The 19,434-nt window shown below is 38.7% G+C and overlaps 2 protein-coding genes across 3 annotated transcripts in view; both read left to right on the top strand.

The window, feature by feature from the left end:
- Ctxnd2 (cortexin domain containing 2) overlaps nucleotides 1-15,263 on the top strand; it is a 35,477-nt gene extending 20,214 nt beyond the window's left edge. For both annotated transcript variants that reach the window (XM_074048181.1, XM_074048180.1), the window contains one exon: nucleotides 12,965-15,263. In XM_074048181.1, coding sequence (XP_073904282.1) covers nucleotides 13,038-13,205 — 168 coding nt within the window. In that variant the 5' untranslated portion in view covers nucleotides 12,965-13,037 and the 3' untranslated portion in view covers nucleotides 13,206-15,263. The remainder of the gene's footprint in view (nucleotides 1-12,964) is intronic.
- LOC109681170 (small ribosomal subunit protein uS8-like) lies at nucleotides 729-1,090 on the top strand. Its single transcript, XM_074048974.1, has one exon. It carries the CDS (start codon nucleotides 729-731, stop codon nucleotides 1,071-1,073), a length of 345 nt encoding a protein of 114 aa, XP_073905075.1. The 3' UTR covers nucleotides 1,074-1,090.
- Nucleotides 15,264-19,434: the final 4,171 nt, after the last annotated feature.

Raw genomic sequence — 19,434 nt, 5'->3', positions numbered from 1 at the left:
GGCACCCAGCAGCTGAATGAATTTTTTTTTTTTTTTGCCATACTGGGGCTTGAACTCAGGGTCTACACCTTGAGCCACTCCACCAGCCCTTTTATGTGATAGGTTTTTTTGAGACAGGGTCTCAAACTATTTGCCTAGGTTGGCCTTGAACCGAGATCCTCCTGATCTATGCCTTCTGAGAAGCAAGGATTACAGATGTGAGCAATCGGCACCCGGCGCCATTCTTTGATACCACAATGGAATCCAACTTGGAGATTAAAACCAACACAGAAGAAAGCCAGGGTTGAGAAGTTATAGACGTGAAAAAGTAGAACCCTGGTGACAACTTGACTCTCTGGATTCAACCATGTTTAAAGTTAGCCTCAACAAGAAAATCAACAGAAACTTAATAAATGGAGAGGATAAACAGGGAAAGAAAGAAAGCTGGCCTCACTCTGTACTTTTTAGCTTCATGAGCCAATAATTCAATGGTTGAACCTAGGACCTTACACATGCTAAGCAATACCCCCAATTCCATGTATTTTTTAATCTTACTTGAGTAGGCTTTTCTGTCACTTGTAGCCAAAAGCACCCTATCTTCCTATTCAACTTTTGAAGCAGAACCTTTCACTTGATTCTGCAATAGACTTTCAGTTGCTATTTTACTTCTCTTTTTTCTTTCCTAGTTGAATTTCTCAAAAGTGATTTAAAGCTCTTTCTACCATCTTTCCGTGCCACAATCATGGCACATGAACATCCTGGCTGATGCTCTCAAGAGCATCAAAAATGCTGAGAAGAGAGGCAAATGCCAGGTCCTCATTAAGCCATGCTCCAAAGTCATTGTCTGCTTTCTGACGGTGATGATGAAGCATGGTTATATTGGTGAATTTGAGATCATTGACGATCTCAGACCTGGGAAGATTGTGGTGAATCTCACACGCAGGTTGAACAAGTGTGAAGTGATCAGCCCCATATTTGATGTGCAACTCAAAGTTCTAGAAAAATGGCAGAATAATCTGCTTCTGTCTTGTCAGTTTGGTTTCATTGTATTGACACCCTCAGCTGGCATCATGGACCATGAAGAAGCAAGATGAAAATATACAAGAGGGAAAATCCTGGGGTTCTTTTTCTAGGGATGTAAAGCATACAAATAAAATGCCTCAATGAACAAAAAAAAAGTGATTTAAAATCTTAATGCCTTCATTTCCTCACTGCCCTTTCCTACTTTATCTACTAAAGCCTAGATTCCTTCTTTATTACTCTATGGACACTACTTTCTATTAGATCACCAGTAGTCTTCTCCTGGCTTAATTCAATGCTAATGCCACATCTTAAAATCATTCACCCATTCATTCAACATTTTTATATGCTCACTTTAGCAAATTACAGTGCTATAGCCCTTCATTGAACAGATATTTATTGAGCACTTAATATATTCTAGACTTTTAGGCTATAAAACAAATTTGATGTGGTTTCTACTCATATAGGATTACTATTTGACCAGAGAATACAGACCCTAATTATGTTAAGCTACAATGAATATTGCTAGAAGATCTCCCTGGGAAATTAATATTTAAGCTAAGGAAGAGAATAATGCAAAGAGCTTGTTAATGGAAGAGGCTTGGAAGCAAGGGGGGGAATCATGCAAATTTTATGGAACTGTAAGAGGTCCAGCATGATTTCTATACACTAACAATGAGCAAACTGAAAAAGAATGTATGAAAACAATTCCATTTACAATAGCCTCAAAAAAAATCAAATACCTAGGTGTAAACCTAACAGAAGATGTGAATGACCTCTACAAGGAAAACTATAAACTTCTGAAGAAAGAGATTGAGGAAGACTATAGAAAGTGGAGAGATCTCCCATGCTCATGGATTGGTAGAATCAACATAGTAAAAATGTCTATACTCCCAAAAGTAATCTACATGTTTAATGCAATTCCCATCAAAATTCCAATGACATTCATTAAAGAGATTGAAAAATCTACCGTGAAATTTATATGGAAACACAAGAGGCCACAAATAGCCAAGGCAATACTCAGTCAAAAGAACAATGCAGGAGGTATCACAATACCTGATTTCAAACTATATTACAAAGCAATAACAATAAAAACAGCATGGTACTGGCACAAAAACAGACATGAAGACCAGTGGAACAGAATAAAGGACCCAGATATGAAGCCACACAACTATAACCAACTTGTCTTTGACAAAGGAGCTAAAACTATTCAATGGAGAAATAGCAGCCTCTTCAACAAAAACTGCTGGGAAAACCGGTTAGCAGTCTGCAAAAAACTGAAACTAGATCCATGTATATCACCCTATACCAAGATTAACTCAAAATGGATCAAGGATCTTAATATCAGACCACAAACTCTAAAGTTGATACAGGAAAGAGTAGGAAATACTCTGGAGTTAGTAGGTATAGGTAAGAACTTTCTCAACAAAACCCCAGCAGCACAGCAACTAAGAGATAGCATGGATAAATGGGACCTCATAAAACTAAAAAGCTTCTGTTCATCAAAAGAAATGGTCTCTAAACTGAAGAGAACACCCACAGAGTGGGAGAAAATATTTGCCAACTATACATCAGACAAAGGACTGATAACCAGAATATATAGGGAACTTAAAAAACTAAATTCTCCCAAAACTAATGAACCAATAAAGAAATGGGCAAGTGAACTAAACAGAACTTTCTCAAAAGAAGAAATTCAAATGGCCAGAAAACACATGAAAAAATGCTCACCATCTCTAGCAATAAAGGAAATGCAAATTAAAACCACACTAAGATTCCACCTCACCCCTGTTAGAGTAGCCATCATTAGCAACACCAACAACAACAGGTGTTGGCGAGGATGCGGGGAAAAAGGAACCCTCTTACACTGTTGGTGGGAATGTAAACTAGTACAAACACTCTGGAAAAAAATGTGGAGGCTACTTAAAAAGCTAAACATTGATCTACCATTTGATCCAGCAATACCACTCTTGGGGATATACCCAAAAGACTGTGACACAGGTTACTCCAGAGGCACCTGCACACCCATGTTTATTGCGGCACTATTCACAATAGCCAAGTATGGAAACAGCCTAGATGCCCCACCACTGCTGAATGGATTAAGAAAATGTGGTATCTATACACAATGGAATTTTATGCAGCCATGAAGAAGAACGAAATGTTATCATTCGCTGGTAAATGGATGGAATTGGAGAACATCATTCTGAGTGAGGTTAGCCTGGCCCAAAAGACCGAAAATCGTATGTTCTCCCTCATATGTGGACATTAGATCAAGAGCAAACACAGCAATGGGATTGGACTTTGAGCACATGATAAAAGCTTTAGCACACAAGGGAGGGGTGAGGATAGGTAAGACACCTAAAAAATTAGCTAGCATTTGTTGCCCTTAACGCAGAGAAACTAAAGCAGATACCTTAAAAGCAACTGAGCCCGATAGGAGAAGGGGACCAGAAACTAGAGAAAAGGTGAGATCAAAAAGAATTAACCTAGAAGGTAACACACGTACAGGAAATTAATGTGAGTCAACTCCCTGTATAGCTATCCTTATCTCAACCAGCAAAAACCCTTGTTCCTTCCTGTTATTGCTTATACTCTCTCTACAACAAAATTAGAAATAAGGGCAAAATAGTTTCTGCTGGGTACTGAGGGGGTGAGGGGGAGAGGGAGGGGGCAGAGTGGGTGGTAAGGGAGGGGGTGGGGGCAGGGCAGAGAAATGACCCAAGCCTTGTATGCACATATGAATAATAAAATAATAAAAAAATAAAATAATAAAAAAAAAAAGATCCAGCATGGCAAGGTCAATAAGTACCAGGGAAAGAAAGTGGCAAGACATGAGATTATACCAAAATGTGAAGAGCCTGAGCATCCTATTAAGAAGTCTGAAGACATTGGGAAGCTTCTGGAGGATTTTAATCAAAGGACTGATCAATTTGCATTTATTAAAGATCATTTTGTGGTTTGGAGAGGACTAAGTATTTTCAGGAAATCAGAGGGTATTTACAGAAGTCTGGCATTTGATGGCCTGGAATACAGTGGTAGCAGTAGGGATAAAGAGAAGGTTATTGATTTAAGAGATACTTTGGAAGTAATGAAATTAATAGCTATAAGGAACAAAAAACCATTGCAATTTAAGCATATGACCTTGCTCTGAAAGCGCACTTTAGAAAAGATGAGACACATGAATAATGTGATATGTGTGTAAATAATATATATACTTTTTTCTTTATTCATTTATTCATATGTGCACATATTGTTTGGGCCATTGCTCCCCTCTGCCCTCCCCACCCCCTCCTTTCCCTCCCACCCCCCCTTGCTTCCAGGCAGAACCTGTTCTGCCCTTTTCTCCAATTTCATTGAGGAGTAGACATTATATACTTTAAGAGTGGAACAAGTATCTACCAATCATCCTGCATTTTCCAGTCGTCAGGAGGAGCTCTAGACCAACTTTCTCTCATCCTAAATCTGGGGACCATTTCCTTGCAACACACTGATCATAATGGCTACAACTCTCTCTTTTATTTTTTGGCAGCACAGAGTTTGAACTCAGGACCTTGTGCTTGCTAGGCAGGTGCTCTGCCACTTCACCAGCCCTTTTATGTGTTGGGTACTTTCAAGATAGGGTCTCTTGAACTGTTTCCCTGGGCTGACTTCCAATGGCAATCCTCTTGATCTCTGCCTCCTGAGTAGCTAGGATTACAAGTGTGAGCCACTGGTGCCCAGCAATGGCTACAACTCTTGATATGTTTCACTGAACAATTTAGATCCTCACCATCCCAATTAGTCTTTTACCAAACAAATTTTTAGATTTACCTATGTGTAACCAAAAGGCCATGAAATGATTAAAAAAAAAAATCTATTGGCATTTGTTTTTCTCTGGGCTTGGATAATATTCATGGGTATTTCATTTATGTTGCCCTTTTTATGAATTCTTCAAAAATTCCTCCATCAGGGTTATCTAACTGCAGATCCCTCAGAGTCGATGTCTTTCCTCTGGCTGGCCTTTAAAATGCTGAGTACAAGTTCATTTCTAGCCACTTTCTGCTAAAGTAATTTCATCCTACCAGGATACCTTCCTGCTGAGTGGGATCTTGTCCCTGAGGCTGATTTTTATCTGTGGGGTCCATATGTGGCCCTCATGACAAAAAATATCTCCCATGATCATTCCCATCCCAACTCTGCCTTCTTCTGTGTTGCTACAGGTTGCTTCAACAAACCTCCTTTCTAGAGCACTTTTCAGGTGTCAGTTAGAAACCAGCCCACCAACTGGCAACCATTGCTCATTCCTCACTAAATTGCAAATGGTCAGGGATCCACATGGAAAAACAACGGAACAATCCAAATAGTAAGAAAAAAAAAAAAAAAAAGAACCTGAGTGAACTCTATATCCTGGATATGAGATAATGACTCAAAATTCAGAGATAAAATAAGTTGATAAATCTTGTTGTGTTAAGGGAAAAACTTTGCATGGAGAAAAGCCCACCACAAACAAAAACAAAAGACAATTGACAAGGCTGTAAGAAAACATTTGTAATGCATAGTACATAAGAAGGGCTCATATCCCTAGTATGTAAAGAATCTATAAAAACCAAGAAAAGGAAAAGAGCAAACCCCAATAGAAAAAGGGACAAAATGACTGGGGCGTGGCTCAAATGATAGAGCATATTGCATTCAATTACCAGTACTGAAAAAAAGTTGGGGACTAGAAGAATGACTTAAGTCGTAGAGTACCTGCCTAGCAAGTATGAGTCCCCTGAGTTCTTTTTTTGTTTTTTGATGAAACAAAAGAAAAAAAAAAAGCTACAAAAGACAAGAACAGACAGCTTACAAAAAAGATATTAAGAAAACAGTGTAATCCTAGCTACTTGGGAGGCTGAGATTGGGAAAATTGAGGTTCCAGGCTAGCCAGGGCAAATAGTTCTTGGGACCCCACCTCCAAAATAACCAGGCTAAAATGGACTGGAGGTGTGGCTCAAGCAGTAAAGTGCCTGCTTTGCAAGCCTGAAGCTCTGAGTTCTTTTCTTCAAAAAAAGAAAACAGGGCTGGCGGCATGGCTCAAGTGGTAAACTGCCTGCCTAGTAAATACCTACCTGAGTACCCCAGTATTGTCAAAAATAAATTAATAATAATAACAAAGTTTTAGGGGAAAAGAAGAAAGAAAGCAATTCAATTTAAAGTAGCATAAGGCAAGGGATATAGCACCCTGGTAGAGCACTTTTCTAGCATGTGTGAGGTCCTGGGTTCAATCCCCAGCACCATAAAAAAATAAAATAAGATAAAATAAAAAGAATAAATTAATTAGGAATAAATTTAACAAAAGAAGTACACAATTCTCTAAAATCCATTAAACATTAAATCAAAAAGATCTAAAAATGGAAAGACACTCCCCTGTTCATGATCAAAAGACCTAATATTGTTACGATGGCAATGCTATTCAAATTGATCTACAGAATCAATGTAATCCATCCAGAATCCTAGCTGACTTGTTTGTGAAAATTGACAAGCTGATTCTAAAACTCATATGTAAATCAAGGTATCCTGAGTAATGAAACAATCTTAAGTATACAAAGTTGGAATGCTAATACCTTCCAATTTCAAAAAATCTACAGTAATCAGGGCAGGGCGATATTGGCATGATGATAAACATAGATCAACAGAATAGAATTGAGAGTCCAGAAGTAAAAATCTATGTGTCTATGATCACATGATTTTTTACCTAAGGTGTCAAGGTATCAAGAACATTCAATGGGGAAAGAATATTCTTTTCAACAAATGGTACAGGAAAAACTGGATATCCACACACAAAAGAATGAAGTTGGATCCTCACATTGCACCATATACAAAAATTAACTTAAAGTAGGTTAAAAACCTTAATGTTAGAGCAAAAGCTATAAAACTCTTAGAAAAAAACACATGGATAAATCATTGTGACTTTGGATTTGGCAACTGATTTCTAAATATGACACCAAAAGTACAAGCAACCAAAGAGAAAAGAGATGAAGACATTTGTGTTTTCAAAGGACAATTTTAAGAAAGTGAATGGTTGTTTGGGCACCAGTGGCTCAGGCTTGTAATCCTAGCTACTCAGGAGGCAGAGATTAGGAGGATCGTGGTTCAAAGCCAGCCTGGGAAAATAGTTCATGAAACCCTATCTCAAAAAAATCCATCACAAAAAATAGGGCTGGTGGAGTGGCTCAAGGTGTAGGCCCTGAGTTCAAGCCCCAGTACCACACCAAAAAAAAAGGTGAATTGCTGGAGGTATGGCTCAAGTGGTAGAGTAACTACTTGGCAAGTCCAAAGCCCTAAATTCAAACCCCAGTATCACCACACAAAAAATAAATAAATAAAAAGAGAGAAAAGAATAAAGAAGGTGAAATGAAAATACACAGGATAAGAGGGAATTTTTACAACTCCTTGGTAATTTGATCTATTATTATTATTATTAGAGAAACAAATAATAACTCCATAACACTATGCCTAATTCATGTGAGGAGCTACCAGACTGTGTTCCAAAGTGATGGTACCATTTTACAGTTTGCATTCCAACCAGCATTGTCGAAGGTTCTGATTTTCCCCACATCCTCACCAACATTTATTTGACTTTTTTTTTATTCTAGCCACCCTAGTGGGTATGAAGTGATATTTGGTAGTTCTTCAAATGATTGAACATAGAATTACTATATGATCCAGTAATTCCATTCCTAGGTAGAATTCCACTCCTAGGTGTATGCCCAAGACAAATAAAAACACAAAAAAATTCGTGTTCATACCAGTATTATTCACAATAGCCAAAAGGAAGAAAAAACTCAAGTGTCCATAAACTGGTGAATCGATAAACAAAGTGTGGAAAGTTACTCACATGTAGAAAGGAAAGAAGTACTGACACACGGTACATGGATAAATTATAAAAACATTATGGTAAGTGAAAGAAGCCCATCACAATTTATATATGCATCTTTTACATTTTCCCATTTGTAAAATCCAGAATAAGGAAATTATAGAGACAGAAAATAGGTTAGTGGTTATGTAGGGTTGGGGTAATGTGGGGTGATAGGTAAGAGGGAAATTGTTGAGAGTTGTATGTTTCTATAAATACAGTAAAAACCCCTGACTTGTATAGTACAAAAGGGTGAAATATAGTGAGGCATGGTGGTGCATACCTGTAATCCTAGCACTTGGGAGGTTGAGGCAGGAGGATCTTGAGTTCAAGCCCAGTCTGGACCACACAGCAAGTGAAATCTGAATTGTATATTATGTGATATATATCTCAATAAAGTTGTTACAAAAAAAGATATAACTATGGCTCTTTTGTTTTCTTTTTTTTGCAGTACTAGAGTTTGAACTCAGAGCCTTGCACTTGCGAGGCAGGTACTCTATCACTTGAGCCATACACCCAGCCCAACTGTGGCTCTTCAAGTATATGAAAAGACCTTCAATATCACTACATGTTTTAACTGTATTTGCAACAATATGCATTTATGATAACCCATTTTGTTGGCAAGGCTGTAGAGAAACACACACTCTCAGTAAATGTTTAAGGGAATGCAAAATCATGTAACCATTTTGGAGGAAAATTTAGCTAAAACTACAAATTCATTTATCTTTCTTTTTAGATGGTAATGGAGTTTGAACTCAGGGCTTTGTGCTTGCTAGGCAGGTGCTCTACCACTTGAGCCACACCCCTAGCCCTTTTTGATTTAGTTATTTTTCAGAAAGGGTCTCACATTTCCCCCTAGAACTACATCTACTTTCTTATGCCTCCCACCTACCTGAGATTACAGATGTGTGCCACCATGCCTGGCTCTTTATCCTTTTTTTTTGGTGGTGGTACTGGGGTTTGAACTCAGGGCCTCATGCTTTCTAGGCAAGCCCTCTACCACTTGAGATAGGCCTTCAGCCAGTCAAGGTATTTTATTAAGTAAAAAGAAAAGCAAAATTCAAAAGTATCTATAATCTGCTATCCTTGAGAAAAGGAAAAAAGAGAAATAAACCATTATTCATGTATGCAAAAGACACAGGACATGAATGAAATTTATGAAATGAATGAAATTTATGACCTACAGAAAGAAAGGAGGAATGCAGTGGAAAGGATGGGATATAAAGGGAATGGGATGGAAAGGATGAGGGGGGAGGAGTGACACTTCTCCGAGTATAACTTTTACAATTCTGGCTAATAACTATATTTCATAAGCTTAAAAAAGTGTAGCAAGAACGGGGAGAAAACTCTAAAAATGGAATGCAAATAAGACAAGACAGAAAATCAGACCAATATGTCCCACAAACCACAAGAAACACATGCAAAATCTGAAGAGAAAGCAGTCCACAGGGTCATTTCCTTCATGGGATACAGAGGGAAAATATCAACATTTCAACAGTTTTCTCCAAAAAAAACTCACTGCCTCTTCACTTCAACCCTTTTTTACTGAATATTGAACTGAGGATCTCAAAGATGGTCTTTAGTCACTTGCTTTGCAATATGTAGTTATGAAATTCCTCTTTGCAACATACAGTACCTCCTACCTATTGTTTAATTTTGCTCTTTGTACCATAGTTGTAGTTGAGACAGAGTCCCACTTTAATAATCTGTTACATCTGTTCTGTCAAGCCATACTTTTTTTAGAAAATCTGATTGTCACATCATATATATATGCATGTGTGTAGGTGGCATTAGGATTGAGCCATATGCCTTGTTCATGCTACACAAACACTGTATCACTAAGTTACATCAACAGCCCCTACAATCCTTCATTAAAAAAAAAATTCTACCCTTTTAAGCTGGGTGCCTACGGCTCACACCTGTAATCCTAGCTACTCAAGAGGCAGAGATCTGGAGGATCACAGTTCAAGGCCAGCCTGGGCTAATAGTTCACAAGACCCTGTCTTGAAAATACCCAACACAAAAAAGGGTTGGAGGAGTGGCTCAAATAGTAGACTACCTGCCCTACTATGTGTGAGGTCCTAAATTCAAACCCCAGTACCGTCAAAAAAAAAGGCAAAAGAAAAATCCACCCTTTTATCAGGAACTTACAATTCTTTTCACTCCATCTACATAGGAGCCCAGGAGATGGCCATGAGAACCCAGAGTACAAAATGTTGAAATGGAGCTGGGTACCAGTGGCTCATGCCTATAATCCTAGCTACTTAGGAAACTGAGATCAGGAGGATTGTGGTTCAAGGCCAGCTGGGGCAAATAGTTCACAAGACCCCATCTCCAAAATAACTACAGCAAAAATGGACTGAAGGTGTGGCTCAAGCAGTAGAGCACCTGCTTTGCAAGCACGAAGCCCTGAGTTCAAACCTCAGTCCCATCAAAAAAAAAAAAATGCTGAATGCAGTTTATCCTGTCAAGGATCAAGCCTCAAGAGGCAAGAAGTATCCCTAGTACTCTAAAAAAGAATTGCAAGAATTGGAGCCAGAACCTCTCCCAAATCTCATAAAGACAAGGCATAGTTAAAACTATATAACCATGTCCCACCAACCCCTCACCCCACCACAGTACATATAAAAACGGAGACTGAGTGGCTGGGCGGCAATACATGCCACATGTCTGTAATCCCAGCTACTTGGGAGAGGAAGTCGAAAGATCAAAGTCTGAGGCCAGCCAGAACAAAAGCCTGACACCCTATCCAAAAACAAACTAAATCAAAAGGGCTGGGGTGTGGCTTAAGTAAGTGGTAGAGTGTTCTTGGAATTTTGTTTATATGTATCCAGCAAGTATGAAGCCCTGAGTTCAAACCCCAGTACCAATCAATCAATCAGTAGAGGCTCCCCATATAGTTGGGATGAACCAGGGCCTCCTACATGCTAGGCAAGAACTCTAGCACTTGAGCCACACCCCTAACTCTTTCTACACTTTTTTTCTTGCAGTAATGTGGTTTGAACTCAGGGCCTCACACTTGTTGGTTAAGTGCTCTACCTCTTGAGCCACTTTTCCAGTTCATCATTTTTTTTGTGGTACTGGGACTTGAACTCAAAGCCTATACCTTGAGCCACTCCACCAGCCCTTTTTTTGTGATGGGTTTTTTTGAGATAGGGTCTCATGAACTTTTTGCCCAGGCTGGCTTTGAACCGTGATCCTCCTGATCTCTGCCTCCAAGTAGCCAAGATCACAGGCATGAGCACTCCAGCCCATCATTTTCTTTCTTTTTTTTTTTTTCCCCCCATCATTTTCTTGATAAAATTCTTCGTTGCTGTTACTTTGTTTGAGGCAGGGTCTCACTGTGTAGTCCAGGGTAGGCTGGAACTTGCTATGTAGTCCAAGCTGGCCTTGAATTCAGGATCTTCCTCCCTTGGTCTCCTAAGTGCTGCGATCACAGGCATGAGCCACAACACCTTTAATAATATTCTTTAAAGTATAAAGGGTTTTAAATGTGGAAGGTGTCCAATTTGTTTTTTTCTTTTGGAGGTATTTGTTGTTTTGTTGCACAACCCCACCTCTGAGCTGTATTACCAGACCCCCTCTTTTCTCCTTTTCTTTCCCTACCCTTCCCTTCCCCTAAGCCTCTCCCTCCCTCTTCCCATTCCCCTCACCTCCCCATTCTTCTCTCCCTCCCCTTCCCTCTCCTTCTCCTTCTTCTTCTCCTCTCCCCTCTACCTCTTCTTTCTTTTTCTTCCCTCCCCCTCCTCTTCCTGGATATCAAACCTAGGGTTTCCTGCATGTTAGGCAAGCACCCTATGACTGAGCTGTATCTCTGGCCCTTTTTTCTTTTGTTGCTCATGATCTTGGTGTTTTACCTAAGAATTCTTTGCCAGATATAAGGTCAAAATTATTTTACCCCTATGTCGTCTTCTATAGGTTTTATAGCTTGGGATCTTACATTTGGGTCTTTGACCCATTTTGTGTTAATTGTTCTATGTGATATGAAATAAGGTTCCAACTTTTTTATTTTTTTGCATATGTCTATCCAGTTGTTCTAGCATCATGTGTTTTCTTTCCTTACTAAGTGTTCATGCGCCCTGTTCTTTGTCATAAATACATGGTTTATTTGTCTTTATTCTATTGGTTTATATGTGTACATTTATGCCAGAACCACTCTGTTTTGCTTACTGTAGCTTTATAGTGAATTTTGTTCTCCTTTTTCAGAATTATTTTGATGAACTGAGTTTTAATAACTGAAATCAATCTGCTTTGGGATATACATGATTTTTCATTAGGAGATGAGAATGACAGAACAGTAAACATAGTGATTAGAATAAATTAAGGCAATTTTATGTTCATACCCAGTGAGTTAGGATCACACAACAAATCAGATACAATAAATACTCTTGATATTTGAAGGAAGTTTAGAGAAGGGTTTGAATATAACACAGAATTAAGATGCTCAAAATAGTTTTAGATGGATTTTATGAAGCAAGGAAGCCCCAGTTGATTTCTGAATTATATATACTTGCTTGTTGTTTTAGTCAGCTTTACATCACTATTATCAAATACTTGACACAGGCTACTTACTTACCAATAAACTGTTGGTTCACAGTTCTGTAGGTTCAAGTCCAAGACTAGATGACTTCATTGGTGAGGGCAACACAAAATGGTGAGAGCACACATGGGAGCAAGTGCTCACATCTCAACCCAGGAAGCAGAAAGAAAAGGGGTTTAAGGATGATCCCACAATCCCTTTCAAAATCACAACCATAATGATCTAAGAACTTCCCACTAGGCTTTACCAGTTAAAGGTCCACAGTACCTCCAAATACCACCAAGCTGGGGACCAAACTTTTACATTTGGAGGACTCTTATTTCAACCATAGCACTTGTGTTTTGTCTTGGAGTAATTTTCCAGATATTTATGCTTTTATGTGTATGTATCTTGCCAGTCATCTAACTAGCTTTAGCAGTTTCATAAACGTGCCTTAAATAAATCTTGATGATTTTTTTAACCCTCAGTCCCTTTTTGGTTTCTACACAGTGATATTAATGAAATGTATGTATATACACACAAACCAAAAAATTGTTTTATACTCTTTTGTCTAGGAATATGGTAAATCTGAAGATATACCTGAGGAGGTAACTGCATCTGGGAGACAGCAACGAGGCGTGTGTCCTCATGGAAGAGTCAAGCCTGTCCAGAAATATCGATGTGGACAAAGGCTTTGCCATTGCCTTTGTCATTCTTCTATTTGTATTGCTAATAGTGATGATTTTTCGGTGTGCCAAGTTGGTGAAGAATCCCTATGAGGCCAGCTCCACAGCCACAGAACCATCTCTGAGCTGAGATAAAACTGGTAGATCCCCCTCACAAGAGACTGGAAATCGACTTCCATGGTCAAGAGTTTCCATTATCTCACCTCCCTATTTTTCAGCTTCCTCACTCTTGCATTTCACAATGAACACAAGAGAATGAATTGAGAATAATAGCAAGAGATGAAACACAAGTCAGTTTGTATTGTTCCTCTTTGGGGAAATGATTACTAACATTGGACAGGGACAAGCTGAACTTTTTGGCTAGAATAAAGCCATGGGTTTCAGTTGTCCAGTATCTACTCTCCTCAGCATGGGCCGCAATTTATGATGTAATGTAACTTAATATCATGCTTTGTGAGGTCCATCTGAAACTAGAAGCTCACCTGAAGGTGGCAGACTTGAACAGTTTCTTTAGTTACACAAACGTAAGTTGAGCAAGAACTGATAGTTCTATGATGATAAGAGTCTAACAAAACCTTTTTAGTGTGTGAAGTTTTGCAAAAATCTGCTGCTCTTCTCAAGTAGGTAGAGCTCTGTGGTAAAGGAGGATTATTTTGCCTTAGATGAATCCCATAATGTCTTTCAGCCAAAATTTCCTCATCTATAAAATAACATGGAGGTTCAGTGCCAGAGGCTCACGCCTGTAATCCTACCTACTCATGAGGCAGAGATCAAGAGGATGGAGGTTTGAAGCCAGCCTGGGCAAATAGTTTTAGAGTCTCTATCTCAAAAATACCCAACACAAAAAAGGGTTGACAGAGTGACTCAAGCAGTAGAGTGCCTGCCTAGCAAGCATGAGGCCCTGAGTTCAAACCCCAGTCCTGCCAAAAAAAAAAAAAAAAAATTGTGTCCATACTAAGTAAGTCCAGATTTTTTTTCTTGTCATTTCCTAAATAATATAGCATAATGGCTATTTGCATAACACATTGTACTACGTATTACAAATAGAGACGATTTAAAGTATACAGAGAGCTCTACATAGGTATATGCAAATATTATGCCATTTTACATAAGAGGCGTGAGCATCCACTTGTTATGGTGTGTGTGGGGTGGAGCCGTAGTCCTGGAACTGATTCCCTGTGTATCCTGAGGAACAGCTATTGTCCTTCCTTATCCACAGTTGTGCGTCTTGAGGTTTCAGTCATCCATGGTTCAAACATATTAAATGAAAAGTTTCAGAATAAACAACCTAAGTTTTAAATTGTATGCCATTCTGAGTAGTATGATGAAATCTGACACTTTCTTGCTATGTAGCCCAGACTGGCCTCAAACTCTCAATCCTCCTGCCTCAGCCTCCCAAATGCTGGGGTTATAATTGTGCACCATCACACATGACCTATATTGACTACAATGTGGCTGGCTGGGGCTGGGAAGCAGGTGACTAGCACCTGTGGGTAAGGGACTATTATAATAATCTGATTAGGCGATGACAGGTTTTTTTTTTTTTTTTTTTTTTTTTGCTGCAGTGCTGGGGATTAAACCCAGGGCCTTGCACATGGTAGGCAAGTGTTCTATCACTGGGCTATCTCCACAACCCACAAAAGTACTTTCTTTTTTTGGTACTGAGGTTTGAATTTAGGGCTTTTCACTTGCTAGGGAGGCACCCTACCCCTTGGGCCATGCCTCCAGCCCCAAAGTGCTTTCTTTAAGCAAAAAAGGCAAAGTTCTCAACTAATTAAGAAAAAATTCATATGCCTAGGTTGCTAAGATCTCTGGTAAAAATGAAATCTTCTATGAAATTGTTATATTCTATTTTCTTGTTAGTTATTATTTTCTTGTTAATTATTTCTATTTCAACCCTGAGTTTAAACCCAGTGCTGCAAAAAAAAAGAATTGGTGGAGTGCCTGCCTAGCAAGCATGAAGCCCTGAGTTCAAACCCCAGTATTGCCAAAAACAAACTTGTTTCTTTTAAGGCTTATTCCCTCTCTTTTATATTGAAGAAATGATGTGTTTGATTTTTCTGTTAGATCTGATATTCTTTAATTACTTAATTAGATCACATTGCTGTTTATATTAAACTCAAATAATGATTAAACTGAAAAAAAATTATTTCTATTTTGAAATAACTAACTTCCATTCTATTTTATTTCTAGCTATTATTTTCTTGTTAGTTATTATTATTAAACTCTTATTGTGCCTAATTTATAAATTAAACTTTATCATAGGTGTGTATAAATAAAAAAACAAACATTGTATACATGCAATGTTAAGTACTGAACTCCAATAGTACTTAGGAATTAGTACTATTGGAGTTCAAGACCATCCATTGGGGGTCTAGAAACATGTTCCTGCTGATAAGGGTTGACTACTATACCTCATGGTATGAAGATCAACTCTAGCCATGTACTATTAGCAGAGACTTCATAATTGTCTCTGTTCCTGAGTCCTAAAAGTTGGACTTCTCCTTTCTCTAGCTTTAGTAAGCCTCTAGTATTCTTTGAAAATGGGGGCAGGAGAATCAGAGCCTTCTAAGGAAGGTGCTAGAAATTCACTGTACCAAATGAAGGATAAGAGGATGTTGTATTGGTTAAACTTCAGAAGGGGGATTTGTACCTTGATTTGATAAGAAGAAACACAGGACAAAGTGCAGGTCTTAATCTGAAAGCAGATTCAGACTGAGGTCAGGAGTTAAGATCTTCAATGTGTTCCCTCCAGGAACTCAGCAATTAACCTTTCCCCACCTGGTAACATAAGCTACAAAATAAATACATGACTAATAAGAACATCAATGTGCAGTCACCAACTATCTGACTTTCTCCAGTAACCTCTCTAAGGAAAAAGTGCATCAGTCAGAAGTGACTGTCTGTGGAAGCAGAGAGAGAGAAACAACCTCAAGAAAATGCACTCAAGGTCCCTACAAATGCTTTTCAGGAAACAGAGCCAGGTAGCCATTGGACCTACACTGTTTCCAGGCCTAGTGGTCAGAAAGTCCTTGGTCTGGAGATTTAAGGAGTCGTATTAGCCCACAGACTGATGATTTGTTTTATTATTCTTATTATCTGTTAATTGATCCTTTCACATACCTCAAACTTGAAGTTTACACACCCAATTAGAGGTTTTATTGGGTCAGAACGCTCCTAGTGTCAAGCTACAAAACATGTTTGGATATATGCTGAGTTTTATATTTGTTTTCTGGGTCAACCTTTCAAAACTATTTTTATTTATGGTGCTAGGAATCAATCCTGGGACTTGGCACATACTTGGCAAGTGCTTTAACATTGAGCAACACCCCTAGCCTCTTAAAATTATTATAAAAGTAATACATGCACATTGCAAGAATTTTTTTTTGTTTTGGTGGCACTGGGGTTTGAATTCAGGACCTCACACTTGCTAGGCAGGCACTCTACCACTTGAGCCACTCCATCAACCTACATGCACATTGTATGAGTCAACTTTCTGTCACCGTGACAAAAAGACCTGATATCAACTTATAAGGAGGAAAATTTTATTTGGATCTCAGTTTCAGAGATTTCAGTCCATGGTCAGTTAGCCTGTTGCTTTTGGTCTTTTGTTGAAGCAGTATATCTGTTGAGATGTGGAAGAACCTGCTCGCCTCATGTTGCCAGGAAGCAAAAATGAAAAAGAAGAGGGGCCAGCTCCCAATATTCTGTTTAAGGGCACACCCCCAGTGACCTACTTTCTTCCACTAGGCCCCACTTCCTAAAGTTTCTACCACCTCCCAGTAGCACTACAGGATAAAAATGCGAAAAGTTGAGACCAAGACTTTGTTTGCTGTTCTTTCTTTTGAAAGGTAATTACTATTTAACTAGAGTTTTTTCTGGGGAGGAAGGGGTTTATACTCAGGGTCTTGCCCTTACTAGGCAAGCACTCTACCACTTGAGCTATGACCCCAGCCCTTTTTGCCTTAGTTTGCTTTTGATAGGGGGTCACTAACTTTGTCCCTGCTGGCCTTGAACACTTGATTCTCCTGCCTCTGCCTCCCAAGTGCTGAGATTATAGGTATATATCACTATACCTGACTCTTTTCTTGGGTTTTTTGGGGAGTTTTGTTTGTTTGCTTTTTGTTTTGTTTTGTTTTAAAAAACAGTATCTGAGAAGACTAAAGAGTAGGCCATAGTTTGAGTATGCCATAATTTTGCTAACCCCTGGGAATAGAAATATAGATTGTTTCTTTTTTTTTTTTTTGATTGTTTCTAAATTATTTGCTATTTTAAATAATGTTGCACAAAATAATTTAGCGCTTACATAATTTCAAAGGCATGCAAATTCAAAGGTATGTAGTTTACTCACAGTTGATTGCTGATTTAAAAAGTATTGCAGAATTTACAAAGTTTTTTAATTAACTAACAACATTTAAAACTTAGAAATTTTCATACAAATACACTTTTTTTTGGGGGGGGCCATACTGGGTTGAATTTAGGGCCTCATGCTTTCTAGGCAGACGCTCTACCACTTGAGCCACTCCACCAGCACAAATACTCATTTTTAAGTTCACTTGAAAAATGTATTGCACAGGACAAAAATTAGTTGGAGTTAAGTAGCTACTGCTCTCTATAGAGAGATTTGACTTTCCAGGTGGACACAGTCACTTCACTTTCCTTCTTTACATTACTTTCTTAGTACCCACAAACCTTTGAGTTTTTTTGTTATTTTTCATTTTTTTGTTTTTGTTTGTTGCAGTGGTGGAGACTGAACCCAGGGCTTTGCACATAGTAGGCAAGGTGCTCTATCATTTGAGCTACGTCTCCAGCCCACCTTTGAGTTTTCTTTTGTTTTAATTCTGAGTTCATTTAACAACCTTCAGATTACAATTTACTTTCCCTTGAGTCTATCTGCAGGGAACGGATCATTTGGAATTTCAGTGTTCTGACTCTTGTGCTGTGATTTCTCAAAATCAAGTATTATAAAGTATGTGGTTACGGTTTTCCAATGTATCACAGGAATGAATGTACTAAGCACTCTAACTTGAGTATTCCAAGTGGAATATCAACTATTTATTACTTTATGTTCATTAATAATGGCTATAAACTGTCAACTATAGTAATTTATAAATTTTAATAATGTGACTCATTGATATCAAGGCCTGATCAATTCTGATAAGTGTGTTCAGACCTTAAAGGTAGGAAGCCAGAACTTGGCTTCCTAATTATGAGGCCTTGTCCTATAAAGAATTACATAATCCAACCCCAGTCCCAACCAAAAAAAAAAAAAAAAAAAAGAGAGAGAAGAATTAAATAATGCAAACCTGTCTTTCCTTCTGGGTTTCTCAGGGTTGGCAGAGTGGCTCAAATGGTAGAGTGTCAGGAGACCCTGAGTGATACTGACTTCAGTACTACCCAGAAAAAGAAACTTTTCGTGAATAAATTGTTAACAGTGCTAGGGCAGTCTATGATCAAAAGACTTCCAAATTCTTTGTGTCCCGTGGGAAGAATCCATCGCAGGACACATGAGTATAAATTAGGGAAGGGAAACACAAAGGGGAACATGATAAGGTCCAGGTGGAATCTGGAGGCCAAGAGAGCATGTTTCTGATCTTCAGGTGCTTTTAAAACCTACAACAGCCCATGGTTTATGCCTGTAATCCTTTCAAATCAGGAGGTGACGATCAGGAGGGTCATGGTTTGAAGCCAGTCTGGGCAAATAGTTCACGAGCCCCTATCTGGAAAATACCCATCAACAAAAAAGGGCTAGTGGAGTAGCTTAAGTAGTAGGCCCTGAGTTCAAGCCCTAGTACCACAAAAAAGAAAACCTATGAGAATCTAGGGGAAGGGGAGAACCAGGTGATTACCATCCAATAATCAATGAGTGGGGAGGGGCCTGGGCAGTTCCCTGCCAGGTGAGGGTGGTTCCTGAGCCAAAGCATGGTAATCTAAGATGTAATATTTTTCTATGAGTCCTGAAATTTCCCTAATTTTAGCCTACCTCAAAATTACCTGGAGGTCTTATTTAATATTCAGATTCTGGCTAGCAGTGAGCTCACTGATAGAGGCCATATGTGGAGGTACTGAGTTCAATTGAAAAAAATAATAATCATATAAATGAATAAAACAAAATCCAGGTTCTGATTCAGTATGTCTAGAATAGGACCAGAGATTTAAAATTTCTAACAAGCTCCTGATTGCACATTGAGTAGCAAGGCCTTAGGCACCACTAAATCCCTCTGCTCATTTCTACAGGGCTGACCACTTCAATCTCTTCAGGGCAGTGACAAAATCTGACTAGAATATGATGCTCCAGAATAACAATCTGCTTTCCTTCAACATTCCCTGTTCCTTATTCCCATATGTTAGAAAGCTGA

Source organism: Castor canadensis, chromosome 11 (genome assembly GCF_047511655.1).
Source record: "Castor canadensis chromosome 11, mCasCan1.hap1v2, whole genome shotgun sequence".
In the NCBI taxonomy this organism is placed as follows: domain Eukaryota; kingdom Metazoa; phylum Chordata; class Mammalia; order Rodentia; family Castoridae; genus Castor; species Castor canadensis.
This window is presented reverse-complemented; position numbering and strand designations above follow the sequence as displayed.